Source organism: Microcaecilia unicolor, chromosome 3 (assembly GCF_901765095.1).
Source record: "Microcaecilia unicolor chromosome 3, aMicUni1.1, whole genome shotgun sequence".
Classification (NCBI taxonomy): Eukaryota; Metazoa; Chordata; class Amphibia; order Gymnophiona; family Siphonopidae; genus Microcaecilia; species Microcaecilia unicolor.
In genome coordinates this window covers 321,444,259-321,467,763 of record NC_044033.1, presented here as the reverse complement: position 1 = coordinate 321,467,763, position 23,505 = coordinate 321,444,259, and the positions used below count along the sequence as shown (strand labels likewise).

Genomic DNA, 23,505 nt, shown 5'->3' with positions numbered 1-23,505 from the left:
GAGTTCCAGATAATTAAGATTTTCCTACTATCCTGTGTCCATCCTTTTCTCCTCAGCTCTTTTATATGATTATCTTATTCCCCCTCCTCCTATTCCTTCCCTAATCTATTATACGTGTCTCAGTACTGTGTGAATGCCTGCACTATCCTATCAAAAAATGGAGTTCCATTTCTGTTTCTATATGTGTTGTAGAAAGTACACCGCTCAGTTCTGCCCAATCATTAAAGCAGTATAGAAAGCACTAATAAACTGTAAATCAGATGGAATTACCAGTTTTCTATCCTCCTCCTCATTACTCTGCCAGACATCAGTGTTTGCATATGCTAGATTGTAAACATACTCTTACTATTTATCTTCATCACACTTCTTCTTTCACAAGACCTTCACAATTGTTTCTTTCTATCAGTGACCTTCATCATCAAAACCAGTTACAAAGAGAACATTGTCTATCTGGATTTCTGCATGCATCCATTTTTACTGCCTTCAATCTCAATCATATGGTATTCCTCTATTCCTTATATTACCACTCACAAGAGCTATGGCATCTACTCAAGCTCATCTTCGACACTCCTCCTTTATTGGACTTGTCGTACAGCAACTTGGTCATCTCTGCATACCTTCATTCAGCATTATTGTCTAGATGCTGCATCACTGAAGGATTCTTCATTTTGGTCATACTGTTCTCTCGACTGCAGAGTGAGTGAGAACATTACACCACCACCATACTCAGGTACCAGTCTTACTACGCATATATTTGAATTGCTTTATCTATACTACTTAAGAATAATACCTTTATGTTTTTACTTCTCAGCTTGGAAGTCTTCGGCTGTGTGGCTGAAACAGTCTTTTATCCTGTTTGAGACTCAGAGAAGAACCGAGAAGAACTGATAGGCTGTATTTTGCGTTTGGCAGCCCCACCAGCCACAGACTGTGTTTTGGGCCTGCCAACCTGTAAGGCCTGCTTAAGACCGTATTTACTGAATTACAGAGGCATGTTATCTTGTGTTCATGGCCCTGTGATATAATGGACCTTGGGGTTCAGTTAATACAACACTTGTTTTTCATTTATATACCTTTGTCTGTGTTATTTCACAGGCCAACCCTCAACCTTCACTCTGGTATCATAGTAACATAGTAGATTATAGCAGATAAAGTCCTGTATGATCCATCCAGTCTGCCCAACAAGATAAACTTATAGCATGAGAGATGGGAAGGTGGTAGAACTAGATCTCAAGAAAAATATCAGGAAGTATTTTTCACAGAGAGAGTGGTGGATACTTGGAATACCCTCCCGTGAGAGATGGTGGAGATGAAAATGGTAACGGAATTAAAAAATGTGTGGGATAAACATAAAGGAATCCTTTTCAGAAGGAATGGATCCTCAGAAGCTTAGCGGAGATTTGGTGGCAGCACCAGTGGTTGGGAGGCAGGGCAAGTACTGGGCAGACGTCTATGGTCTATACCCCGAAAATGTCAAGGATAAATCAAGGTCAGGTATAGTTAGGCAGACTGGATGGACCGTACAGGTCTTTATCTGCTGTCATCTACTATGTTACCATGTTACTACATATGAATACTTGATCTTTATTTGTCCTTGCCATTTTCAGGCAGAGACTGTTCTCGAGATACTGAACCTGTCATTGAAACCCTCCTCCAACCCATCCAAATCTATCCAGCCATGATCAGGGCACAGACCATAGAAGTCTGCCCAGCACTGGCTTTGCTTTCCAATTACTGGTGTTGCCATTTAATCACCGCTAAGCCTAAAGGTCTGACCAACTTACTCCACATAACTAAAATATTGTCTTCTGGAAGACTCCATCACCCTCTCCCCACCAATGTTCCAGCCCCATGTGTAGAAAATTTCAGAACTCTAGGCACACAGGAGTCAAACACTGCAAAACAGAAAGACTTCAGTGATAAAATACTGATCACTTCTCCCAGTTTAAGAAAGCAGTGATAACACACACCTTACCACAGGCAAAGAAAAGGCAGAGCTTTGGGTAGTTTTGACCTATGCAGTCAATAATCAAGTCTGCCACAAGAAAAGAGAAACCTTCCAGCTCATTTTTGAAAGAGATGGGCGCCCGTATTTTGACCCAAATCGGGATATGAGCGCCCTTCTCTCATGGGCGCTCAAATCGGTATAATCGAAAGCCTATTTTGGGCGCCTCCAACTGCACTCCATTGCAGGAATGAATAAAGTTGATGGGGTCGTGTCAGAGGCGTGATGAAGGCGGGACTGGGGCGTGTTTATTGGCTGAGGTGAGATGGGCGCCCTCGGCCGATAATGGAAAAAAATAGGGTGCCAGTAGCGAGAATTTGGGCCGTTTTTTTTGGACAATGTTTTTTCACGAATAAGTCCCAAAAAAGTGCCCCAACTGCCCAGATGACCACCGGAGGGAATCGGGGATCACCTCCCCTGACTCCCCCAGTGGTCACTAACCCCCTCCAACCCAAAAAAAAACTTTAAAAACTTTTTTCTTCCAGTTTGTATGCCAGCCTCAAATGTCATACTCAGGTCCATCACAGCAGTATGCAGGTCCCTGGAGCAGTTGTTAGTGGGTACAGTGCACATCAGGCAGGTGGACCCAGGCCCATCCGCCCCTACCTGTTACACTTGTGGTGGTAAATGTGAACCCTCCAACCCCCCCAAAACCCACTGTACCCACATGTAGGTGCCCCCTCAACCCATAAGTGCTATGGTAATGGTGTAGAGTTGTGGGAGTTGGTTTTGGGGAGCATTTGGGGGGCTCAGCACCCAAGGTAAGGGAGCTATGCACCTGGGAGGTATTTTAATATATTTTTTTAATTTTTCAAAGTCCCCCCTAGGGTGCCCGGTTGGTGTCCTGGCATGTGAGGGCAACCAGTGTACTACGAATCCTGGCCCCTCCCCCGACCAAATGCCTTGCAGTTGTTCGTTTTTAAGATGGGCCACTTCGGTTTCCATTATCACTGAAAAATGAAACCGCCCAGCTCAAATCCGCCCAAAATCCGATGCATTTGCCTGGCGCAAACCGTATTATCGAAACTAAAGATGGACGTCCATCTTTTTTCGATAATATGGTCTGCCCGCCCCTTCGCGGACCCGTTCTCGGAGATGGGCGCCCATGGTCTGGATGCTTTGCTTCATCCATCAGTATGCACAAAATTACATCTGGAACTAAAAATAAAGCATGGAAGTAACAACTTTAAAATACTAGGTGTTACATCGGATGATACAATTTAATATTAAGGCTTAGATTTCATCTGTTGTTAAACTTTGTTTCTATAAATTTAAATTGATCCATTCAATTTGATATTTATTTCATCAGCTTGCTCTTCAGATATTAGTCCATGCTTTAGTCATTAGTAATTTAGATTCCTGCAATGCCTTTTATCAAGGTATCAAAACTTCCGACATCTAACATCTTTAACAAACTCAAAATATGGCAGACTAATCACGTGAGTAAAAAAGTATGAGCATGTTACGTCTTTTCTCAAAGGGACACTGGTTACCCCGTCCCACTGCAATACGTATCAAATAATATTACTACTTTATAAGATTCAACAGTTGAGTCAGCCATATTTTATAATGTTTATTAAATTCGTATTATCTTAGTAGGACACTTAAAAGAAGAAGGTGGAAATGGATTTGATATACTGTCTTTCTATGGGTACAAACAAAGCAGTTAACTTATGGTCCCCACATTTAGGTATTATTACATATAAATACATTCAAAATAAATTTTTTAGTATGATTGGTTGTAAACTGTTATTCAGCCTATTTATGATTAGAACCTTCATTACCAAAGTTCAAGTCCAGCCTGAAACCCTTTCTATTGTGACACTTTTATGACATAGTAGTGCCACGGGACAGTTGAGGAGTCCAGAACCCACAGCAATTCAATTTCTTTCCTATGAAGGATGAAGTTCCATACAACATAAGCAGCCTTCCTAATCACAACTAACCAGCAAAATTAAAGGTCTCCATCAGGTCCCATATGCAGTTCCATCAAACTTACCACCAGCAAAAAAAGGGACACATCCTTGTCCCCACCGTGTAAAGCTATCTGGGATTCATTCAACCTGAAAACAGAGGAGGCTTTCATAAAACCTTGCATGACTTACAGCCAACATCCTTACAGCTGGCATCAGCGGCCTTTTTGAAAGGGCCACAGTTGTTTACTGTTGTGAAAGGGCAACTGCCAATGGCACTAAAAGGTATGTCTTGTGCCCCCTACTGACAAGGACAAGCTGGAAAACTACTGACCAGTGTCTAACATCCCTTTTCTGACAAAACGTATAGAACAGACAGTCTGTCTCAAAAAAATACTGTGGGATCCTTTTGGCACTCGAAAAGGCGTGTGTTAGGCCACCATGTTAATTTTTATGTTAATAGCTAACACAGCTTTGTAAGTAGCCCCCAAATGTTACTACTGTTTCACATTAATACGATGAATGCAGGAAGACCCTGAAAAGCTACTCACATGTATAAGGTTTAATCCAACAATGTATCAATGACAAAATTGTTATTGACTGTTATATTTACTTACATTTTATGTTCAAATTTTGAATAACATCTTATTTTAGCTAAAATAATAAAAAAGAAAAATATGTGAACTGTAGGATGGCCTTGAACAGTGATGCAGCTTCTGCAAAAACAAACACAGATAAGTCACTTTGGATTAGCCCAACAAATGGTAACAATAATAAATTAATCTATCATTTGCACAAATTTTAATCATTCTAGTTTTTAGTTAGGAATTTTCTACTGTTCCTTTCAGGCCTCAGCAGAATAATGAAGCACTTAGGGAGAAAGATACAGCCCAGAAGTCCAGCACTTGAAGCCAGGATAGCAAATATCTCCACTGCTACCACGTACTTGCCCTTTGTGCTCAGATACGTTGGGATGAAGGAGACCCAGACACTGCAGAACACCAGCATGCTGAAGGTGATGTACTTGGCCTCATTGAAACCGTCAGGTAGATTTCTTGCTATGAAAGCTATGATGAAGCTGATACCAGCCAAAAATCCTAGATATCCCAGAACACAGTAAAATGCAACTTTTGACCCTTCGTTACATTCAATTAGTATTGTTCCAGTTTCTGATCTCATATTAAGATATGGGAAGGGAGGCGCAGTACACAACCAGATGAGACAGAGAAGAGCCTGAAGAAGGGAGCAGGAAAGGACTATAGAGTTTGAGAACCTGGAACCCATCCATTTCCGGAGCTTGTTCCCAGGTTTGGTGGCTTGGAAGGCCATGACCACAGTAATGGTTTTTGCTAATACAGAGGAGAGTGAAATGGAAAACGTGATCCCAAAGACAATCTGTCGGAGAATACAAGTCACCTTTTCAGGACGGCCAATGAATATCAAAGAACAGAGGAAGCAGAGCATGAGTGAGATGAGGAGAATATAACTGAGGTCTCGGTTGTTGGCTTTTACTATGGGAGTGTCTTGGTAGTAAATGAAGATTCCCAGAATAACAGCAGTGATGAGAAAGAGGAAAATTATGATGAAAGTCAAAGTTATCCCCAAAGGCTCTTCATAGGACAGGAAGGTTATTATTTTTGGGATGCAGGCATCTCTCTTATGATTAGGCCATTGGTTCTCTGGGCATGTTATACAGGTATCCATATCTGAGAATGAAAAATATTGTCTTATTATCTCATAGCATCTGTTGCAGAACATACATGAATGTCTATGTACTTTTATAGAAGAGACTCCTTCCAGGCATCTTCTAGGCACCTAAATATTAGTGTCCTTTTATAAACTTACCCCCTATCAGCCAAACCTTTTTCAACCACACCTCAAATATTGTACAGTATTCTTGTAGTTGCATAGCATTATTACAAAAGGTACAGAGAAGTTTGATTAAAAGGATAGATCAAATCTCATATTAGGAAAGGCTAAAGAAGTTATGGCTCTTCAGCATGGAGCAGAGGGGAGATATGCCAGAGGTCTGTAAGAACAGGTAAACATAAAATGTTTGTTTACTCTTTCAAATATACTTGGACAGCAGAGGCTGGTAAGAATAAAGGAAATAACCTTTTATGTATAATGAAGAAAATAGAAAATATCCTTTTATGTACAATAAGTAAGAACAAGAGGAATCGTATGTTTTGGAAGAAATGAAACTTATAACAGTATATAAGTACAGAATGAGAAAGCCAAACTAAGCAGCCTTGTAACTCAATCTGAATGTCTTGCTGGCTGTGTGACAAAAATACTCCAGAGGGAACAATCACTTTTGTACTGACTAAAAGAAATACCAGTAAAGATTTTACTTGGTTGCTGCTTATCCGAGTCTGATTGTCTCTCTTATACTAGCCAAGGAGTGTATCTCCAAGGCTGAAGTGTCTTCCCCTCCCAAAGAGCAAGGGACAGAAGTACAGTAGTTAGCTGCATTATGAAAATGTTAAAACAAATTCCTGGAGGAAAAATTCTTAAAACATTATTAAGGTAGATCTGGGGAAAGACAAAGCTTATTCCTGGGAAAAAAGGGACATGAAGTATCTACTTTTTGAGATTCTGCTATACACTTGTGACTTGGATTGACAACTGTTGGAAGAGGATACAAGGTTAGATGGACCTTTGGTGTAACCCATTAGGGCAACTCTTATGTTCTTATGTTTGCAAATTTGGACAATAATCCTTGATTACCCACAAAACAGAACATTTGCAGGCTCATTTTCGAAAGAGAAGGACACCCATCTTTCGACACAAATCGGAAGATGCCTGGTTGGTGTCTTGGCATGTAAGGGGCACCAGTGCACTATGAATGCTGGCTGCTCCCACGACCAAAGGACTTGCATTTGGTCGTTTCTGAGATGGGCGTCCTTAGTTTCCATTATCGCCGAAAATCAGAAACGACCAAGTCTAGGGACGACCATCTCTAAGGAAAACGTAACTGTCAAGATTTGGGCATCCCTGACCGTATTATCGAAACGAAAGATGGAGGTCCATCTTGTTTTGATAATACGGGTTTCCCCTCCCCACCACAAGGACATTTTGCGAGGACGTCCTCAACAAAACATGGGCGACCCCTTCGATTATGCCCCTCCATGTGTTCTAAAGTTCTGACTGATATCAATAGAAGTCAAGAGTAACAATACCACTAAACACTGGGAACAACTATATAATTTTTCCATCATATCAATTCTATGTGCCCCATATTTTCAAATCCAAATGCTCCCATAAAGCAGCTTACTCTAAAATTTCACCATTAGTGTGGGAACACTTACCAACACCTATTTTCTAGGCAGTTAGGGTTCCCTGCTAATCAAGCGCTAATCAGTTGCTGCATGGAATATAGCTGCGCTGATTAGCACAGAATACGCCTATTCTCTGCCCCAAAGACACCCAGCACCCACACTGAATATTGGACCGATAGTTTATATAAAACATATCTATGTGAGTACTAAATTTATCTGGATATTGGTGATCAATACCTTGCTTTTTTTTATAGCCATATCCGTTAGTATTTTTATAATGCTGACTGCAAAGGCTGGATATGGGCTCAATGATGAATAACCAGTGCCCAAGGGCATGTCTCATTATAATGTCATCGCTCACCAGTTTGGTTGGAGATCTCGCCTTCTGAACAGCGAATACAGTCATAACAGCAAATGAATTTTCCTTCCCTGGTTAATTTCCTGAATCCAGGAAGGCAACTTGGGTTGCATCTGGACTGAGGAGGTGCCTGAGGATTGAGAAAATAATCGTACAAAGTTGTGATAACACTGGAATACGACTTTTCAGATGCAGTTTCTTTGTAAACGTGAGGTGGTTCTAGCCTTTTACATTTTTTATCTCATTACCAAGCTACTCAGGAGAATATGGAAATGTGGTATGAGCACTATATTTTGAATGGAAGATAAAATATAATTTAATTTAATTAATTTTGTTTTTTTCTAAGCTACTTAACCATAAAGTTCAAGTTGGTTAGGGTGGTGGACTTTGGTACTGGGGAACTAAGTTCGATTCCCACTTCAGGCACAGGCAGCTCCTTGTGACTCTGGGCAAGTCACTTAACCCTCCATTTCCCCAGGTACAAATAAGTACCTGTAAGCCGCATTGAGCCTGCCATGAATGGGAAAGTGCGGGGTACAAATGTATCAAAAAATAATGAGTACTTTGCCCAATCTGCACATGTATATTTGGAAGACATAATGCTGAATTGTACTATATGGATCATTAGTGGCCCTCTATGACCCACTGATACTCATTTGCTAACAATGATGATTAATATTGCAACATCAGACATTCGTCATTGGAGCACAACAGCTAGTTTGCTCGCTCAGATCCAAAAAAATCTCAGAGCTTCCACTTCACCATGACATTTACAACACCCTTGCAAAACACCTTCTGTTGAGAAATTCAGTCTGTTTTTACCTTCCAGCCCACACCTGATTGTAAGCAGTCTGAGGTGCAAGATATGGCTGACCACAAAGGCAAGCTGGCAACTTTAAAAGTAATTTGTGGTCATGGCTATACCAATTTCAGTCAGACTGTAGTCAATAAGCATTCAAAGGACGGCAGTGGGTCTTTAGAGGTGATCCACAAGGCCCCTATGGCATCTACCAAGCAATAGAACACATCATCAATGTGTGTCCATTCACATGTCTGCCTGGTGATCTTGAAGACCTCACCACCCACTGGCAGTAGTACAGTTAGAGGACTCCTACTGAGCTTATAAGGAACAGTGATCAGATTTGGTATTCTTATATGTTTTATAAAACACGCATGATAGGGTTTCTGGATAGTGAGGCTGCACAACAGACCGTGGTAGGCCAGGTGCCCTTAAATACAACTAAAGATCAGACAAAAGATGGCAAATCAATAGTGTCAAGTACTAAGCATCATGCAAATAGGAACAACAAACATACTCTGAAATGTCTATATGCAAATGCTAGGAGTCTAAGAAATAAGATGGGAGAGTTGGAATATATTGTACTAAATGAAAAATTGGATATAATAGGCATTACTGAGTCCTTCTTCGGGCCTTCCGTCACTGTGTCCCGCCCTCCATCCGTGTGGGCGGGACACAGTGGGGAAGGCCCGAAGACGAGGCGATTTCCTTCTGCATTGCACGCAGGGCAGACGCGAAGGAAGCGCTGCCTGCGAAACAGCTTCACACAAACAACTTGCGCCTCTTAGGGTCCCTGAAAACCTGGAAGGTGACTATATTTCAGCATTCTTGCAACCTTTTGTCTAAATTATTAAATATCAAACTGTAAGTTACCCTAGACATTGAGCGCGCGCATCGCATCGCCAAACAACCTGTATCAGCAAATGTTTCCAAGCCATAATTATCAAGTTCTTGCAACATACTCACAGTATCTTTGACCCACCAATCGGTACCTGTCTTGTCTCTCTGACTCAAAAAATTAGTACCTGTCTCTCTGATCTGCCAATCGGTACTTGTCTTCATAAGCGCCAGTTAGTCTGCACAGCAGGGTGCACGCACGTTGGAACGCTCCAGCGCTGTGACAGAAAATCTGTTTTACTATGTGTGTTGCTGGTGGGTTGCTGGGTTCTGCATTACTCAGGTTTAAAAAATATTTAAATATAAAACTCTTTTTTTTTAAACTTGGGCATTGCAGAGCTACCTCCACCCAGAAATCCACCAACATTAAATATAAACTGGTGGGTTTTTGGATGGGGGTGGTTCTGTAGTACTCAGGACGTGTTAAAAAAGAAAGGTTTATATTTAATGCTGGTGTGCATCAGGATGGGGGGGAGAGAGAGATTGTGAAGGGCAGGGGAGATGTCAGACTTGGTGGTACAGGTAGGGGGCAGGGCAGGGATGACGCTAGGCTAGTGGGAGAAGTGGGGGGTAGGGAAGGTGTAGGGCAGATTCCTGATTGGGGTGCTAGGAAGGGAAGGGTAGGGCCAATGATGGGCTACAGGGATGGAGTGTTGGAGGGTAGGGCTGATGCCGGCTACAGGACAATTTCAAAATTTTGGTCATTTATTCTGCAATTATGGTGGTGATCTGTGTTCTGCCTGTGACCGAGGTAAGAGATTCTGCTAGCTTGTGGTGTGTGGGGGGAATCTATATTAGTCTGACTGACTTGTCTGGCTTTTCAATAGGACATGTACTGTTATTGTGTATATTCACTGCTGCCTTTTTAAAGGTGCAGTTATTGGTATTTGAGTGTTCAGAACTGGTGGTGTTAAGGTTTGCAACATAGGTTCCGAATATGTATGTGGTTTATGTTGATTTAAGGACAGCTGTTGGCCAGACTGTATATTAAAAATCCATTCATCAAGTGCACTATAAAGGCATTATTAGGAGTATCCCAAGAAACACTACTCATGCCTATATATACATAGTGCCCACCCATATTAGCTCTGGGCCCACCCAAAACGTCAGCTCTGGCTACGCCACTGCTTCAATTATTCAAATACAGACTGGATAAATGTAACATCGGGACACGCTAGAGAGGTACAATTCCTTGATGAAATCAAGGACAGCTTTATGGAGCAGCTGGTGCAGGAGCCGACGAGAGAAGGAAAAATTCTAGACTTGGTCCTTAGTGGAGCGCATGATCTGGTGAGGGACGTTATGGTACTGGGGCCGCTTGATAACAGTGATCATAATATGATCAGTTTAGATATCAACCTTGAAGTAACTATACACAGGAAGTCAAATACGTTAGCGTTTAACTTTAAAAAAGGAGACTATAATAAATGAGAAGAATAGTTTAAAAAAAACTTAAGGGTAAAAACTGTACAACAGGCATGGACACTGTTAAAAAATACCATCCTGGAGGCCCAGGCCAAAACATTCAGCGAATTAGAAAAGAAAGACGGAAGTCCAAAAGACAGTCGGCTGGTTGAAAAGTGAGGTGAAGGAAGCTATTAGGGCTAAAAGAAATGCCTTCAGAAAATGGAAGACGGAACCTTCTGAAATAACAAAATCAGCATAAGGAGTGTCAAAGCAAATGCAAGTTGCAGATAAAGAATGCCAAGAGGGATTATGAAAAAAGATAGCATTAGAGGAAAAAGACATAGTAAAAATGTTTTTTGGTATATTAAAAGCAGGAAGCTGGCAAAAGAATTTGGTTTGAGCTGCTGGATGACCAAGGGTAAAAGGGGCAATCAAGAAAGATAAAGAAGTAGTGGAGAGATGAATGAATTCTTTGCTTCGGTTAGTGATATGCAATTTATCCTTAAAATTGAGCGTGGTACCGGAAGATTGGAGGATGGCCAATGTAACGCCGAATTTTTAAAAAGGTTCCAGGGGAGATCCGGGAAATTATAGACCGGTGAGTCTGACGTTGGTACGGTTGAAAATGGTAGAGGTTATTATAAAACAAAATTACAGAGCACATCCAAGGACATGGATTACTATACCAAGTCAGCACGGCTTTTGTGTGGGGAAATCTTGCCTGACCAATTTACTTCAATTCTTTGAAGGAGTAAACAAACATGTGGACAAAGGGAGCCGGTTGATATTGTGTATCTGGATTTTCAAAAGGCGTTTGACAAGGTACCTCATGAAAGGCTACAGAGGAAATTGGAGGGTCATGGGATAGGATGGAAATGTTCTATTGTGGATTAAAACTGGTTGAAGGATAGGAAACAGAGAGTGGGGTTAAATGGGCAGTATTCACAATGGAGAAGGGTAGTTAGTGGGGTTCCTCAGGGGTCAGTGCTAGGACCGCTGCTTTTAATATATTTATAAATGATTTAGAGATGGGAGTAACTAGAGAGGTAATTAAATTTGCTGATGACACAAAGTTATTCAAAGTCGTTAACCTGTGACAGGGTTGTGAAAAATTACAGAAGGACCTTACGAGACTGGGAGACTGGGTGCCTAAATGGCAGATGACGTTTAATGTGAGCAGTGGGCTGCTGCGGCTAGGAAAGCAAATAGAATGTTGGGTATTATTAGGAAAGGTATGGAAAACAGATGTGAGGATGTTATAATGCCATTGTATCGCTCCATGGTGCGACCGCACCTCAAATATTGTGTTCAATTCTGGTCGCCGCATCTCAGAAAGATATAGTAGAATTGGAAAAGGTGCAGCGAAGGGCGACTAAAATGTAGTGGGGATCGGACGACTTCCCTATGAAGAAAGGACTAGGAGGCTAGGGCTTTCAGCTTGGAGAAGAGACGGCTGAGGGGAGACATGATAGAGGTATATAAAATAATGAGTGGAGTGGAACAGGTGGCTATGAAGGTAAAATTATGTATAATCATACCTGATAATTTTCTTTCCATTAATCATAGCTGATCAATCCATAGACTAGTGGGTTGTGTCCATCTACCAGCAGGTGGAGATAGAGAGCAAACTTTTGCCTCCCTATATGTGGTCATGTGCTGCCGGAAACTCCTCAGTATGTCGATATCAAAGCTCCATCCGCAGGACTCAGCACTTAGAGAATTACACCCACGAAAGGGACACTCTGCCCAGCTCACCACCGCCGAAACGGGGAGGGGAATTAACCCAGCTCATCCCCACACAAGTGGGGAGGGGAATCCGTCCAGCTCATCCCCGCGGAGCGTGGGGAGGGACACCACACCCGCCGATGCGGGGGGATCTGGCTTATCCTGCAACCGCAACCGCGGGAGGAGCTGACTGACCCTAACACCGCCGAAGCGGGAGGGGTACAAAGCTGCCCTACAGCCGCACGAAGCGGGAGGGAGTGCGGCTGAATTTTAAGTCTCAATCCAGCCCGTAAAACGGAGGGGAGAGGAATGCAGCAGCTCACTGTAACACAAACTCGTCTTAACTCTTGAAGAATCCAAGTGAAAAAACTTGAACACGAAGTCTTTCTGAAGTAACTGAAGACTAAACTAGAACCTGAAATGCAATCAGAATAAAACAGTACAGATATCTGGGAGGGGCTATGGATTGATCAGCTATGATTAATGGAAAGAAAATTATCAGGTATGATTATACATAATTTTACCTTCCATATCATCAAGCTGATCAATCCATAGACTGGTGGGATGTACCGAAGCAGTACTCACCCAGGGCGGGACATAGAAATCCCTGACCTCAACACTGAAGCTCCAAACCGGGCCTCCGCCCGTGCAGCCACAGTCAAACGGTAATGCTTGGAGAATGTATGAGCCGAAGCCCAAGTTGCCGCCTTGCATATCTCTTCCAAGGAGACGGATCCGGCCTCTGCCATCGAGGTCGCCTGAGCTCTCATGGAGTGAGCCTTCAGCTGGATAGGCGGCACCTTCCCTGCGGCCACATAAGCCGCTGCAATGGCTTCCTGACCCATCTTGCCACTGTAGGCTTAGCAGCCTGCAGACCCTTACGAGGACCTGCAAACAGGACAAACAGATGATCCGATTTCCGGAAATCATTGGTCACTTCCAAGTATCTGATGATGACTCGTCTCACATCCAGATATTTAAGAGCAGAGTACTCCTCTGGGTAGTCCTCCCTACGAAAGGAAGGGAGACATAGCTGCTGATTCACATGGAAACGAGAAACAATCTTGGGCAGGAAGGAAGGCACCGTGCGAATAGACACTCCTGCCTCAGTGAACTGCAGGAAGGGTTCCCGACATGATAGCGCCTGGAGCTCGGAAACTTGTCTGGCTGAAGTGATAGCCACCAAAAAGACTGCTTTCAACGTCAGGTCTTTCAGAGATGCCCTCGACAAGGGTTCAAAAGGCGGCTTCTGCAAGGCTCTTAGCACCAGGTTGAGATTCCACGCAGGCACCACTGAGTGCAGAGGAGGGCGCAGGTGATTAACCCCCTTGAGAAAGCGCACCACATCTGGCTGCGAAGCCAGGGAAGCACCCTTCAGGCGTCCCCTGAAGCAAGCCAGAGCCGCTACCTGGACCTTAAGGGAACTGAGCGACAGGCCTTTGTCCAGACCTTCTTGCAGGAACGCCAACACTGAAGAAATTGGAGCAGTGAAAGGAGAAAGAGAGCCTGCTTCACACACCACGCTGCAAAGATACGCCAAACCCTGGCGTAAGCAGTAGGAAGTAGAGCGTTTCCTCGCTCTCAGCATAGTGGCGATGACCTTGTCTGAGAAGCCCTTCTTCCTCAGACGCTGCCGCTCAATAGCCAGGCCGTAAGACCAAAGGGGGAGGGATCCTCCCATCACCACGGGACCCTGATGTAACAGGCCCTGCTCCACTGGCAACCGCAGAGGATCGTCGACTGAGAGCCTGATCAAGTCCGCATACCAGGGACGCCTGGGCCAATCCGGACCCACCAGGATTATCCTGCCGGGATGCTTTGCCACCCGGTCTAGTACCCTGCCCAACATGGGCCAGGGCGGGAACACATAGAGAAGCTCCTGTGTCGGCCACTGTTGGAGAAGAGCATCTACTCCCAGGGATCGAGGGTCCCGTCCTCTGCTGAAGAAGCGCGGCACTTGGCAATTGGCCGATGCCGCCATCAGATCTAGGCTCGGCTGGCCCCAGCGCTTCGTGATGTCCAAGAACGCCTGAGCAGATAGCTGCCACTCTCCGGGCTCCAAGGTATGGCGACTGAGAAAGTCTGCCTTGACATTCATGACTCCGGCAATGTGGGCCGCTGACAGCTGTTCCAGGTTCGCTTCCGCCCACTGGCATAGACTCATAGCTTCCTTGGCTAGAGGGGCGCTCTTGGTACCTCCCTGGCGGTTGACATAGGCCACAGCCGTGGCATTGTCCGACAGGACCCGTACAGGCTTCAACACCAGTACCGGGATGAACTCCAAAAGCACCAACCGAATGGCTCTGAGTTCCAGGAGGTTGATAGACCACTTTGCCTCTGCAGGAGACCAGAGCCCCTGCGCTGTCCTTCCCAAGCAGTGGGCTCCCCAGCCCGATAACGAGGCGTCCGTCGTGACGACAATCCACTCTGGGGACACCAGAGGCATTCCCGCAGACAACTTGTCTGTCTGCATCCACCAGCTCAGCGCCTTGCGCACTGCTGGATCCAAGGGAAGACGCCACCGCATAATCCTCCGACATCGGAGTCCAGCGCTGCAGCAGAGAGTGTTGGAGTGGTCTCATATGAGCCCTGCCCAGGGCAACTACTTCCATCGTGGCCGTCATAGAGCCCAACAGCTGCACATAGTCCCAAGCCCGAAGAGGGAGAGGCTACTAGGAACTGGTCCACCTGAGCCTGAAGCTTGACAATCCGATTGTCTGGCAGGAACACTCTGCCCACTTGGGTGTCGAATCGAACTCCCAGATACTCCAGGGACTGAGTCGGGCGCAGCTGGCTCTTCTCCCAGTTGATGATCCATCCCAGGGAGCTCAAAAGAGCAACTCCCCGGTCCACAGCTTTGCCGCACTCTGCATAAGAGGGGGCTCGGATCAACCAGTCGTCCAGATAAGGATGGACTTGTACTCCTTCCTTTCGCAGGAAGGCCGCTATGACCACCATTACCTTGGAAAAGGTCCGCGGAGCAGTAGCCAACCCGAACGGGAGGGCTCTGAACTGGAAGTGTCGGCCCAGGACTGCAAAACGCAGAAAGCGTTGATGAGGAGGCCAGATGGGAATATGCAGGTACGCTTCCTTGATGTCCAAGGATGCCAGGTACTCCCCTGCCTTCACTGCCGCTATAACAGAGCGGAGAGTCTCCATGCGAAAGTGCCGCACTTTCAAGGCCCGATTGACCCCTTTGAGGTCGAGGATAGGCCGGACAGAACCTCCTTTCTTTGGTACCACAAAGTAAATGGAGTAACGCCCCTTCCCAAGCTGACTTTCTGGCACCGGAAACGACCGCACCCAGGCGGATCAGATTGTCCAAAGTCTGCTGCACTGCCACAGCTTTGACCGGAGACCTTGCAGGGAGAGAGTACAACCCGTCTCTTAAGGGTCGGCAGAACTCTAGCTTGTAGCCGTCTCTGATGACTTCCAGCACCAAGCGTCTGAAGTTATTGTGGTCCACTCGCCCAGAAACGAGGACAGCCGTCCTCCAATCTGCACTGGGGCGTGGACCAATACCCGTCATTGGGTACGAGACCCTGGGGGAGGACCGGAGGGAGCACCTCCGGGACGGCGGTCTCTGCGAAAGGAATGCTGCTTGGGGGAGAAATTCCTCTTAAAGGAAGAGGGGGCAGAAGCACCCGACCTGCCCGGGCGGTACCGACGGGCTTCCTGAAACCGTCCTCTGGAGGTACCGGGACGAGCACTAGCCCGAGCCCTGACCTCCGGTAACTTCTTGCCCTTAGACGTGCCGAGATCAGTCACGATTTTGTCCAGCTCGACCCCAAAGAGCAGCTTGCCTTTAAAAGGCAATCTAGCCAGGCGGGATTTTGAGGCGTGGTCAGCAGACCAATGTTTCAGCCAAAGCCACCGCCGCGCAGAGACAGTCTGAGCCATGCCTTTAGCTGAGGCTCTCAAGACATCATAACAGCAAGTCTGCCAAATAGGCTAAGCCCGATTCCAGGGCTGGCCAATCATTCCTCAAGAAATGATCCGAGGGGGGAAGCCCGCTGCACCATAGTCAGGCACGCCCTGGCCACATAGGAGCCGCAAACTGAGGCCTGCAAACTTAAAGCAGCCGCCTCAAAGGACGACCTTAATGCCGCCTCCAATCTCCTGTCTTGGGCGTCCTTTAGGGCCGTGCCACCTTCCACCGGCAATGCCGTTTTCTTAGTCACCGCAGTGAATAAGAATCCACGGTAGGCCACAGATAGGCCTCACGTTCACTCACAGCCAAAGGATAGAGGCGGGACATAGCCCTAGCCACTTTAAGGCTCGCTTCTGGGACATCCCATTGAGCCGAAATTAAGGTGTGCATGGCATCATGCACGTGGAAGGTTCTAGGCGGGCGCTTCGTCCCCAGCATAATGGCAGAGTCCAACAGGGGCTGAGGGAGAGACGTCCTCCGGAGAGGATATCTTCAAAGTGTCCATGGCCTGTAACAACAGGTTGGGCAAATCCTCCGGGCGAAAAAAGCCGCGCTGCAGAGGGGTCATCCGCTCCATCCGAGCGGGGATCCGTCTCCTCCAAGGAATCCGCAAAGGACCGTTGGGAGACCTCAGACACGCTGCCCTCATCTACATCGGAGGAGACAAATTCCTCCAAGGCCTGAGAATCAACCCGAGGGCGTTTACCTCTGGGAACCTCAACCTCTTTACCAGAGGAGGGAGCGGGGGCAGCGTTGTGCATGAGGAAGGCCCGATGCAGCAGCAAAACAAACTCGGGGGAGAAACCCCCCCGACTGTGCACCTCCGCAGCCTGGGCAACAGCCCTAGGCGCGCTCTCAACCGGCGCGAAACTCCGCGAAGGAGCCGCGCGGGAAGAACGGCTCTTAACTTTAGCGCTTCTGTGCCGTCGCCCAAAATTAAGGGCGTTCATGGCATTAATGTCTCCAACCTCAAGGGCGGCCCAAGAAGAAGCCGTCCGAGCCGCGTGGCCGGCCAAGATGGCGGAGGCGAGGAGCGGGGGATGGGCGTTGTATGGCGGGAAAAACCGCCACGCCGGAGGAAGGACCGGGACATGCATCGGTCGCGAAACTGTCACCCACCAAGGGCGAAATCCGGCTTGAAGACCCCGCATACCCTCTAGAAGCGCTCGAGCGACCCGGGGAGCGACCCTTTGCGCCCTCGCCCTCCGACGCCATGTGCCACGAGGAGAAGAATCGGGGAACCCCCGCCCGCTATAAAAGGTAAAATTACCTGCTGTCCGCTCCGAGTTGTAACGACCTGGTGTCTCAGTGAGTAGCTGCAATAGACGCTTAAATAAACGTCGAAATAAACGCCTTTAAGGCCGTTCAAAATTTTTTTTTTTTTTTTTTTTTAACGGAGCCAGCGGGAGGGGGGAGAAAAGGAGGGACCTGGCACCACCAGGTTTGCACTTGCTCAAAAGAGCCCTCAACCCCAGGCACTCAACAAAACCTAAAAATTAGGCTTGGAGGCCTAGCCGGAGCTGCTGCTGTGTGTGACCACCACCTGCTGAGATAGAGAACATACTGAGGAGTTTCCGGCAGCACATGACCACATATAGGGAGGCAAAAGTTTGCTCTCTATCTCCACCTGCTGGTAGATGGACACAACCCACCAGTCTATGGATTGATCAGCTTGATGATATGGAAGTGTCTGTTCACGCTTTCTAAAAATACTAGGACTAGGGGGCATGCGATGAAACTACAGTGTAGTAAATTTAAAACAAATTGGAGAAACTTATTCTTCACTCAACGCATAATTAAACTCTGGAATTCATTGCTGGAGAATGTGGAGAAGGCAGTTAGCTTGGCAGTGTTTAAAAAAGTGTTAGAGGGTTTCCTAAAGGACAAGTCCATAAACCACTACTAAATGGACTTGGGAAAAATCCACAATTCCAGGAATAACATGTATAGAATGTCTGTACGTTTGGGAAGCTTGCCAGGTGCCCTTGGCCTGGATTGGCCGCTGTCGTGGACAGGATGCTGGGCTCGATGGACCCTTGGTCTTTTCCCAGTATGGCATTACTTATGAACTTATGTGCATGGTTCACTGGTTTCCATTTTACATCTGACCTGGCTGAACAAGTCCTCCCACACAATTGTCTTCTCATTGATGGTAAAGCTCTTCTCTGGTGGAGCATAAGGATTATAGCTTCCAACAATGTCATTACTCCGTGTCCCATCAGGTAGAATTACTGTGCTTATAATATCATATCCAATGGCGAGATCACCATTCTCATCAAAAAACATTTCTTCACCCAGAACATTGTTAAAACGAAGCTTTTTCAGATAATGATGAAGCTAATGGGAAACAAAACATTTTTATTAATGAACTCACTGCAGGAATACATTCATAATATCAAACACATATAATCTCATTTTAGGGATGGACTTTAATTTCAGAGCAACATGATGTAATGGATGTTATCTGGATAATTATTCCAGCTGCATGTACACGGTTATCTACCTATCTATCTCTACCTATCTTTATAGCTATATAAAAAGCCCTGTGGTTGCCTAGCCCCGATATTCAGTGGCACTAAACCAGGCATAGCTATTTGAATATCAGCTCTGACCACGCATGTTTAAAGTGGAACCAGCAGTTATGCCAGCACCCGCATAAAGCGGCAGAAATTAGGACAGCTAATGGTTATGATGGCTAAATCAAACGGAAAAGTGAAAGAGAAGCCCTAATCCACAGACTGCAACATGGTGGAGATGGATGATGGCACGTTTATTCAAACAATTTCCTCAGCAGTAGTTGAGGCTCTGGATAGCCATTTCACAAGGTATCTGCACAACTGAATAACATGGCCTGAGATAGGGCACTGCATGCAGAAGGTAGAGAACCATACTTCCAACATGGCAGAGGTCTTGTCACAGGCCCAAGCCCAGCTGGCTCTCATGCAGAAACATTTACCTTTGATGACAAGATAGATAATTTGGAGTAAAAGTTGCACAGGAACAACCTCTGTTTTATTGTTCAACTTGAATCTCTGACTCAGAATTTATAGAGTTTTAAGAAACCAAGTTGGTGCAAAACCAAATGTCAGATACGAGGCTGGGGGATTTGCATGCAAGTATCAAGGAGATGCTGAAGCAAGGAATTTAAATAAGTCACCTGAGCTGAGAGAAGGAGAGAAGGTGAAGGGGGCATGACTGGCAAGAAGTGTGTGTGTGTGAGGGGGGGGGGGGGGGGAGTGGAGGCACAGGAACAGAGAGAGAAAAGGAATCAGACCAGGGAACACAGACATAGAGGAGGGGACCAGGGAAAGAGAAGGGAAGTGAGGGGTGTGGGTGGAGGCACTGGAAAAGAGACAGAAAAGGAAACAAGCAGGTGATTAGAAACATAGAAACATGACAGCAGATAAAGGCCATATGACCCATCCAGTCTGCCCATCCTCTGTAAACCCTAATTCTTCTTGTTCCTAAGCGATCCCATATGCTTATCCCATGCCTTTTTAAACTCTGGAATCCACCACCTCCAGTAGGAGGCCATTCCACACCTCCACCACCCTTTCTGTGAAATAATACTTCCTCAGGTTGCTCCTAAGCCTTAGACCAGGGAACAGAGAGAGAGTAGACATAGAGGAGGGGCCCAGAGAAGGAAACCTCACCAACTTGAACTTTATGGTTAGGTAGCTTACATTGCCAACAGAGTAGATAGGAAAAGAAACATGTTGAGTAAGATTAGCGGCAGAGGTTAAACCCAAGAAAGATGATGCACAGTCAGATAGGGCAGGATGAAGTCACCTAAAAGCAGCAGAGGAGAGTATATGATCAAAAGAAGAAAGCTCATTGAATGCAGAGACAGATGATAAGGGCAGATGTTTTGACAAATTGGAAAAAAGATGTATCCGCTTTGGAAGTAATTTATAAATAAAGCTCTGACATCTGTGCAAGTAATACTACTCTCATCATTTTATATATATGCTTTACAATCCACTTGTATTTTTTGAAATTGGTGCACATCTCTGACGGTGAGCAGGAAGCATCTGTGTGACTATACAGACTTCACTGCATCCTGCAATTATAGACTATCACATGTTTCTGAAAATAACATTCCTCAGTCAAAGGATATTACCTTCCATGGTGAAAAATCCAAAACGTTCTCACGTTCTCCACGTAACAGGATGCTATTTCTAGAACCAAAAGTAATCATGTGATGCAGTGCATGTGCCACACCGTACACAGCATTGTACACATTATAACTGCTTCCAAGGATTACGATGTCACAGTGTAAGATGTAGTCAAACGTTTCATCACTGCTGCAGGATCTTTGGATGCTCTTAGGGCACTTGTTGTTACACAGGTCCTTCCACCAAGACTCTATGAATGCATCACTTGAAAACAGAGCAGGATTCACCTCACGGACAAATTTGTGAAAGCTTGGAATAGTCCTCTTTCCCACAGTGAAAGCAAAGGTGTTTTTCCTATCGACATTGTTTGAGGGAAATAAAAATAACCATTCAGCTGTTATGATCCAGACCTTTCCCGGTACTTGCCAAATGGGTGTATATCTTATAGCATCTGTGAAGTCTCTATTACAATACAAAATAATCACCTTAGCTGAAGATGTAATGATGGTGTTGTAAATATTAGTAACATTTTGAATCATGATTGAACTGGACTCTTGGATGGTTTCTATGAATTCAATGCAACCTCCACTCTGCTCAATCCCTTCTCTCAGGATCTGCACAGCCCTCATGCTGTTTTCATCATCAGCTGCAATGACACCGACCCATTTCCAGCCAAAATGCTTCAAAAGTTTGACTATCCCAGCACAGAGGTGCAGCTCACTAGGGACAGTCCGATAAAAATAAGGAAACTTAACTGTGTCGCTCATGATAAGATTCCCTGAGATGTAACTTATCTGTTGAAAATAAAAGATTGAATTCATCACCATCTTAGTTGTAAGATTACATTTCATTCATATATCAAATATTTAGAACAGAATTATACTAGACAGAGTATATGCCTCAACAGTCAAAATAATAAAATATCATCTTCCCAGCATCTTCTGCTTAGACATACCTCAAACATCACTGTCACTACTTCTTTCACAATGTAGAGAGAAATAGTTTTTGGGGGGTTACTATAAGCAATGATGTGCACATCTTCATCAATCCAATAAATTAACTTTTTCTCAAACAGTGTAAACTTAGGAGTTAAAAATTATGGCCAGCACCACTTAACTTTCAACAGCTTCCACAGCACCAAGAACCTCCACCAACATGGCCAAGTCTTGTTATTTCTTCAGGGGAGAGGTCCAGCTGTATATATCTTGATAGAGGTCTATAAAATAATGAGTGGAGATGAACAGGTAGATGTGAAGTGTCTGTTTACGCTTTCCAAAAGTACTAGGACTAGGGGGCATGCGATGAAGCTACAATGTAGTAAATTTAAAATGAATCAGAGAAAATGTTTCTTCAGTCAACGTGTAATTAAACTCTGGAATTCGTTGCCAGAGAATGTGGTAAAGGTGGTTAGCTTAGCAGAGTTTAAAAAAGGTTTGGACGGCTTCATAAAGGAAAAGTCCATAGACCATTATTAAATAGACTTGGGGAAAATCCACTATTTCTGGGATAAGCAGTATAAAATGTTTTGTACTTTTTTGGGATCTTGCCAGGTATTTGTGACCTGGATTGTCCACTGTTGGAAACAGGATGCTGGGCTTGATGGACCTTTGGTCTTTCCCAGTATGGCAATACTTATGTACTTATTGTCACCTGCCTGTCCTGCAAACAACACACAGTTCAATTATCCCTCTGATATGTAGTCATATGAGCCGAGGTTCACTGTGTGCAGCTCACAAAAAGGCAAAGTGAACATAAACAAACATCATCCTGAGAAAGATGTTACCGGATGAATGCATTAAAGATAAGTATTAATTCCTGTAAATTGAATTAATTTGATTTACATCAATTTAAAACCACACACTTTAATAAAGAATAACCATATTGTTTATTTTGGTGCAAATCAAGGATTATATTGCACCTGGTAATTCATAACTATTAGTAAAAGTTGAATAGCATAACTGTTATCAATGTCTCAATATCCTACTGGATCCAACTATTACACTCTAAAATATTTTTTTCCCTTTCAATAGGACTTAACAGAATTACTTACAATTGCAGGTAAGTATTACACAGCTATTAACACATCTTGCATGAATTTTCTTAATATTTTTCCCTTTTGAGCAACTACCATTTCTTTCTTTTTCTTATTTATTTCCTATAGGAATTTCTTTAAAGGTAAGTATCCATTAATATTATTTCAAACCAATCATATAGCCAGCTTGGACCTACTGCTAGTCTCAGTACCAGGGAGACTCTTTGCCAGTGGGGCACAACCTCTGATCTGCAGTTAACGGTGAGTAAACGTGCTTATTCAAATAAAGGACTTTTCAAAGAGATTAGTCTTCAGGTGTCAACTGGTGTGCCAAGGTTATACAGCAGCAACAAGTCCTAGAGGCCTGCGTGTATGCAGGTCCCTGGAGCACTTTTAGTGGGTACCGCAGTGCACTTAAGGCAGGCGCACCCATTCCCACCCCCCCTACCTGTAACACTTGTGCTGGTAATGGGAGCCCTCCAAGACCCACTGTACCCACATGTAGTTGCCCCCTTCACCCCTAAGAGCTAGGGTAGTGTTGTACATGTGTGGGTAGTGGGTTTGGGGAGGGGGGTTGGGGGGCTCAGCACCCAAAGCAAGGGAGCTATGCATGTGGGAGCCTTTTCTGAAGTCCACCGCACTGACCCCTAGGGTGCCCAGTTGGTGTCCTGGAATGTGAGAGGGACCAGTGCATTACAAATGCTGACTCCTCCCACGACCAAATGCCTTGGATGTCGCCAGGTAGGAGATGGCCGGCATTTTTTTCCATTATCGCTGAAAAACAAAACCGGCGATCTCAACCATGGCGAACTCTGGCATTTGGCCGGGCTAAACCGTATTATCGGAAAAAAAAGATGGCTGGTCATCTTTTTCGATAATACGGTTCAAGCCAGCTGTAGCGCCGCCACCAAAATAGATCGCTGGCGATCTATTTCGCCGGCGACGTTCGATTATGCCCCTCCACGCCACTCACACACCAGCATACAGAATTCACTCAGCCCTAAGAGATTTTTATTTCAGTTACCCCTTCACTTTTACCCTT

General features: G+C 45.0%; 1 protein-coding gene across 1 annotated transcript in view; it reads right to left on the bottom strand.

Annotated features, from left to right (window-relative positions):
* Positions 1–4,728: 4,728 nt before the first annotated feature.
* LOC115464686 (vomeronasal type-2 receptor 26-like) overlaps positions 4,729–23,505 on the bottom strand; it is a 59,411-nt gene continuing 40,634 nt past the window's right edge. The window contains exons 3-5 of the mRNA XM_030195045.1: positions 18,426–18,653; positions 7,561–7,687; positions 4,729–5,624 (exon numbers count right to left, since the gene is read on the bottom strand). Of these exons, the coding sequence (XP_030050905.1) occupies positions 4,729–5,624; positions 7,561–7,687; positions 18,426–18,653 (1,251 nt within the window). The remainder of the gene's footprint in view (positions 5,625–7,560; positions 7,688–18,425; positions 18,654–23,505) is intronic.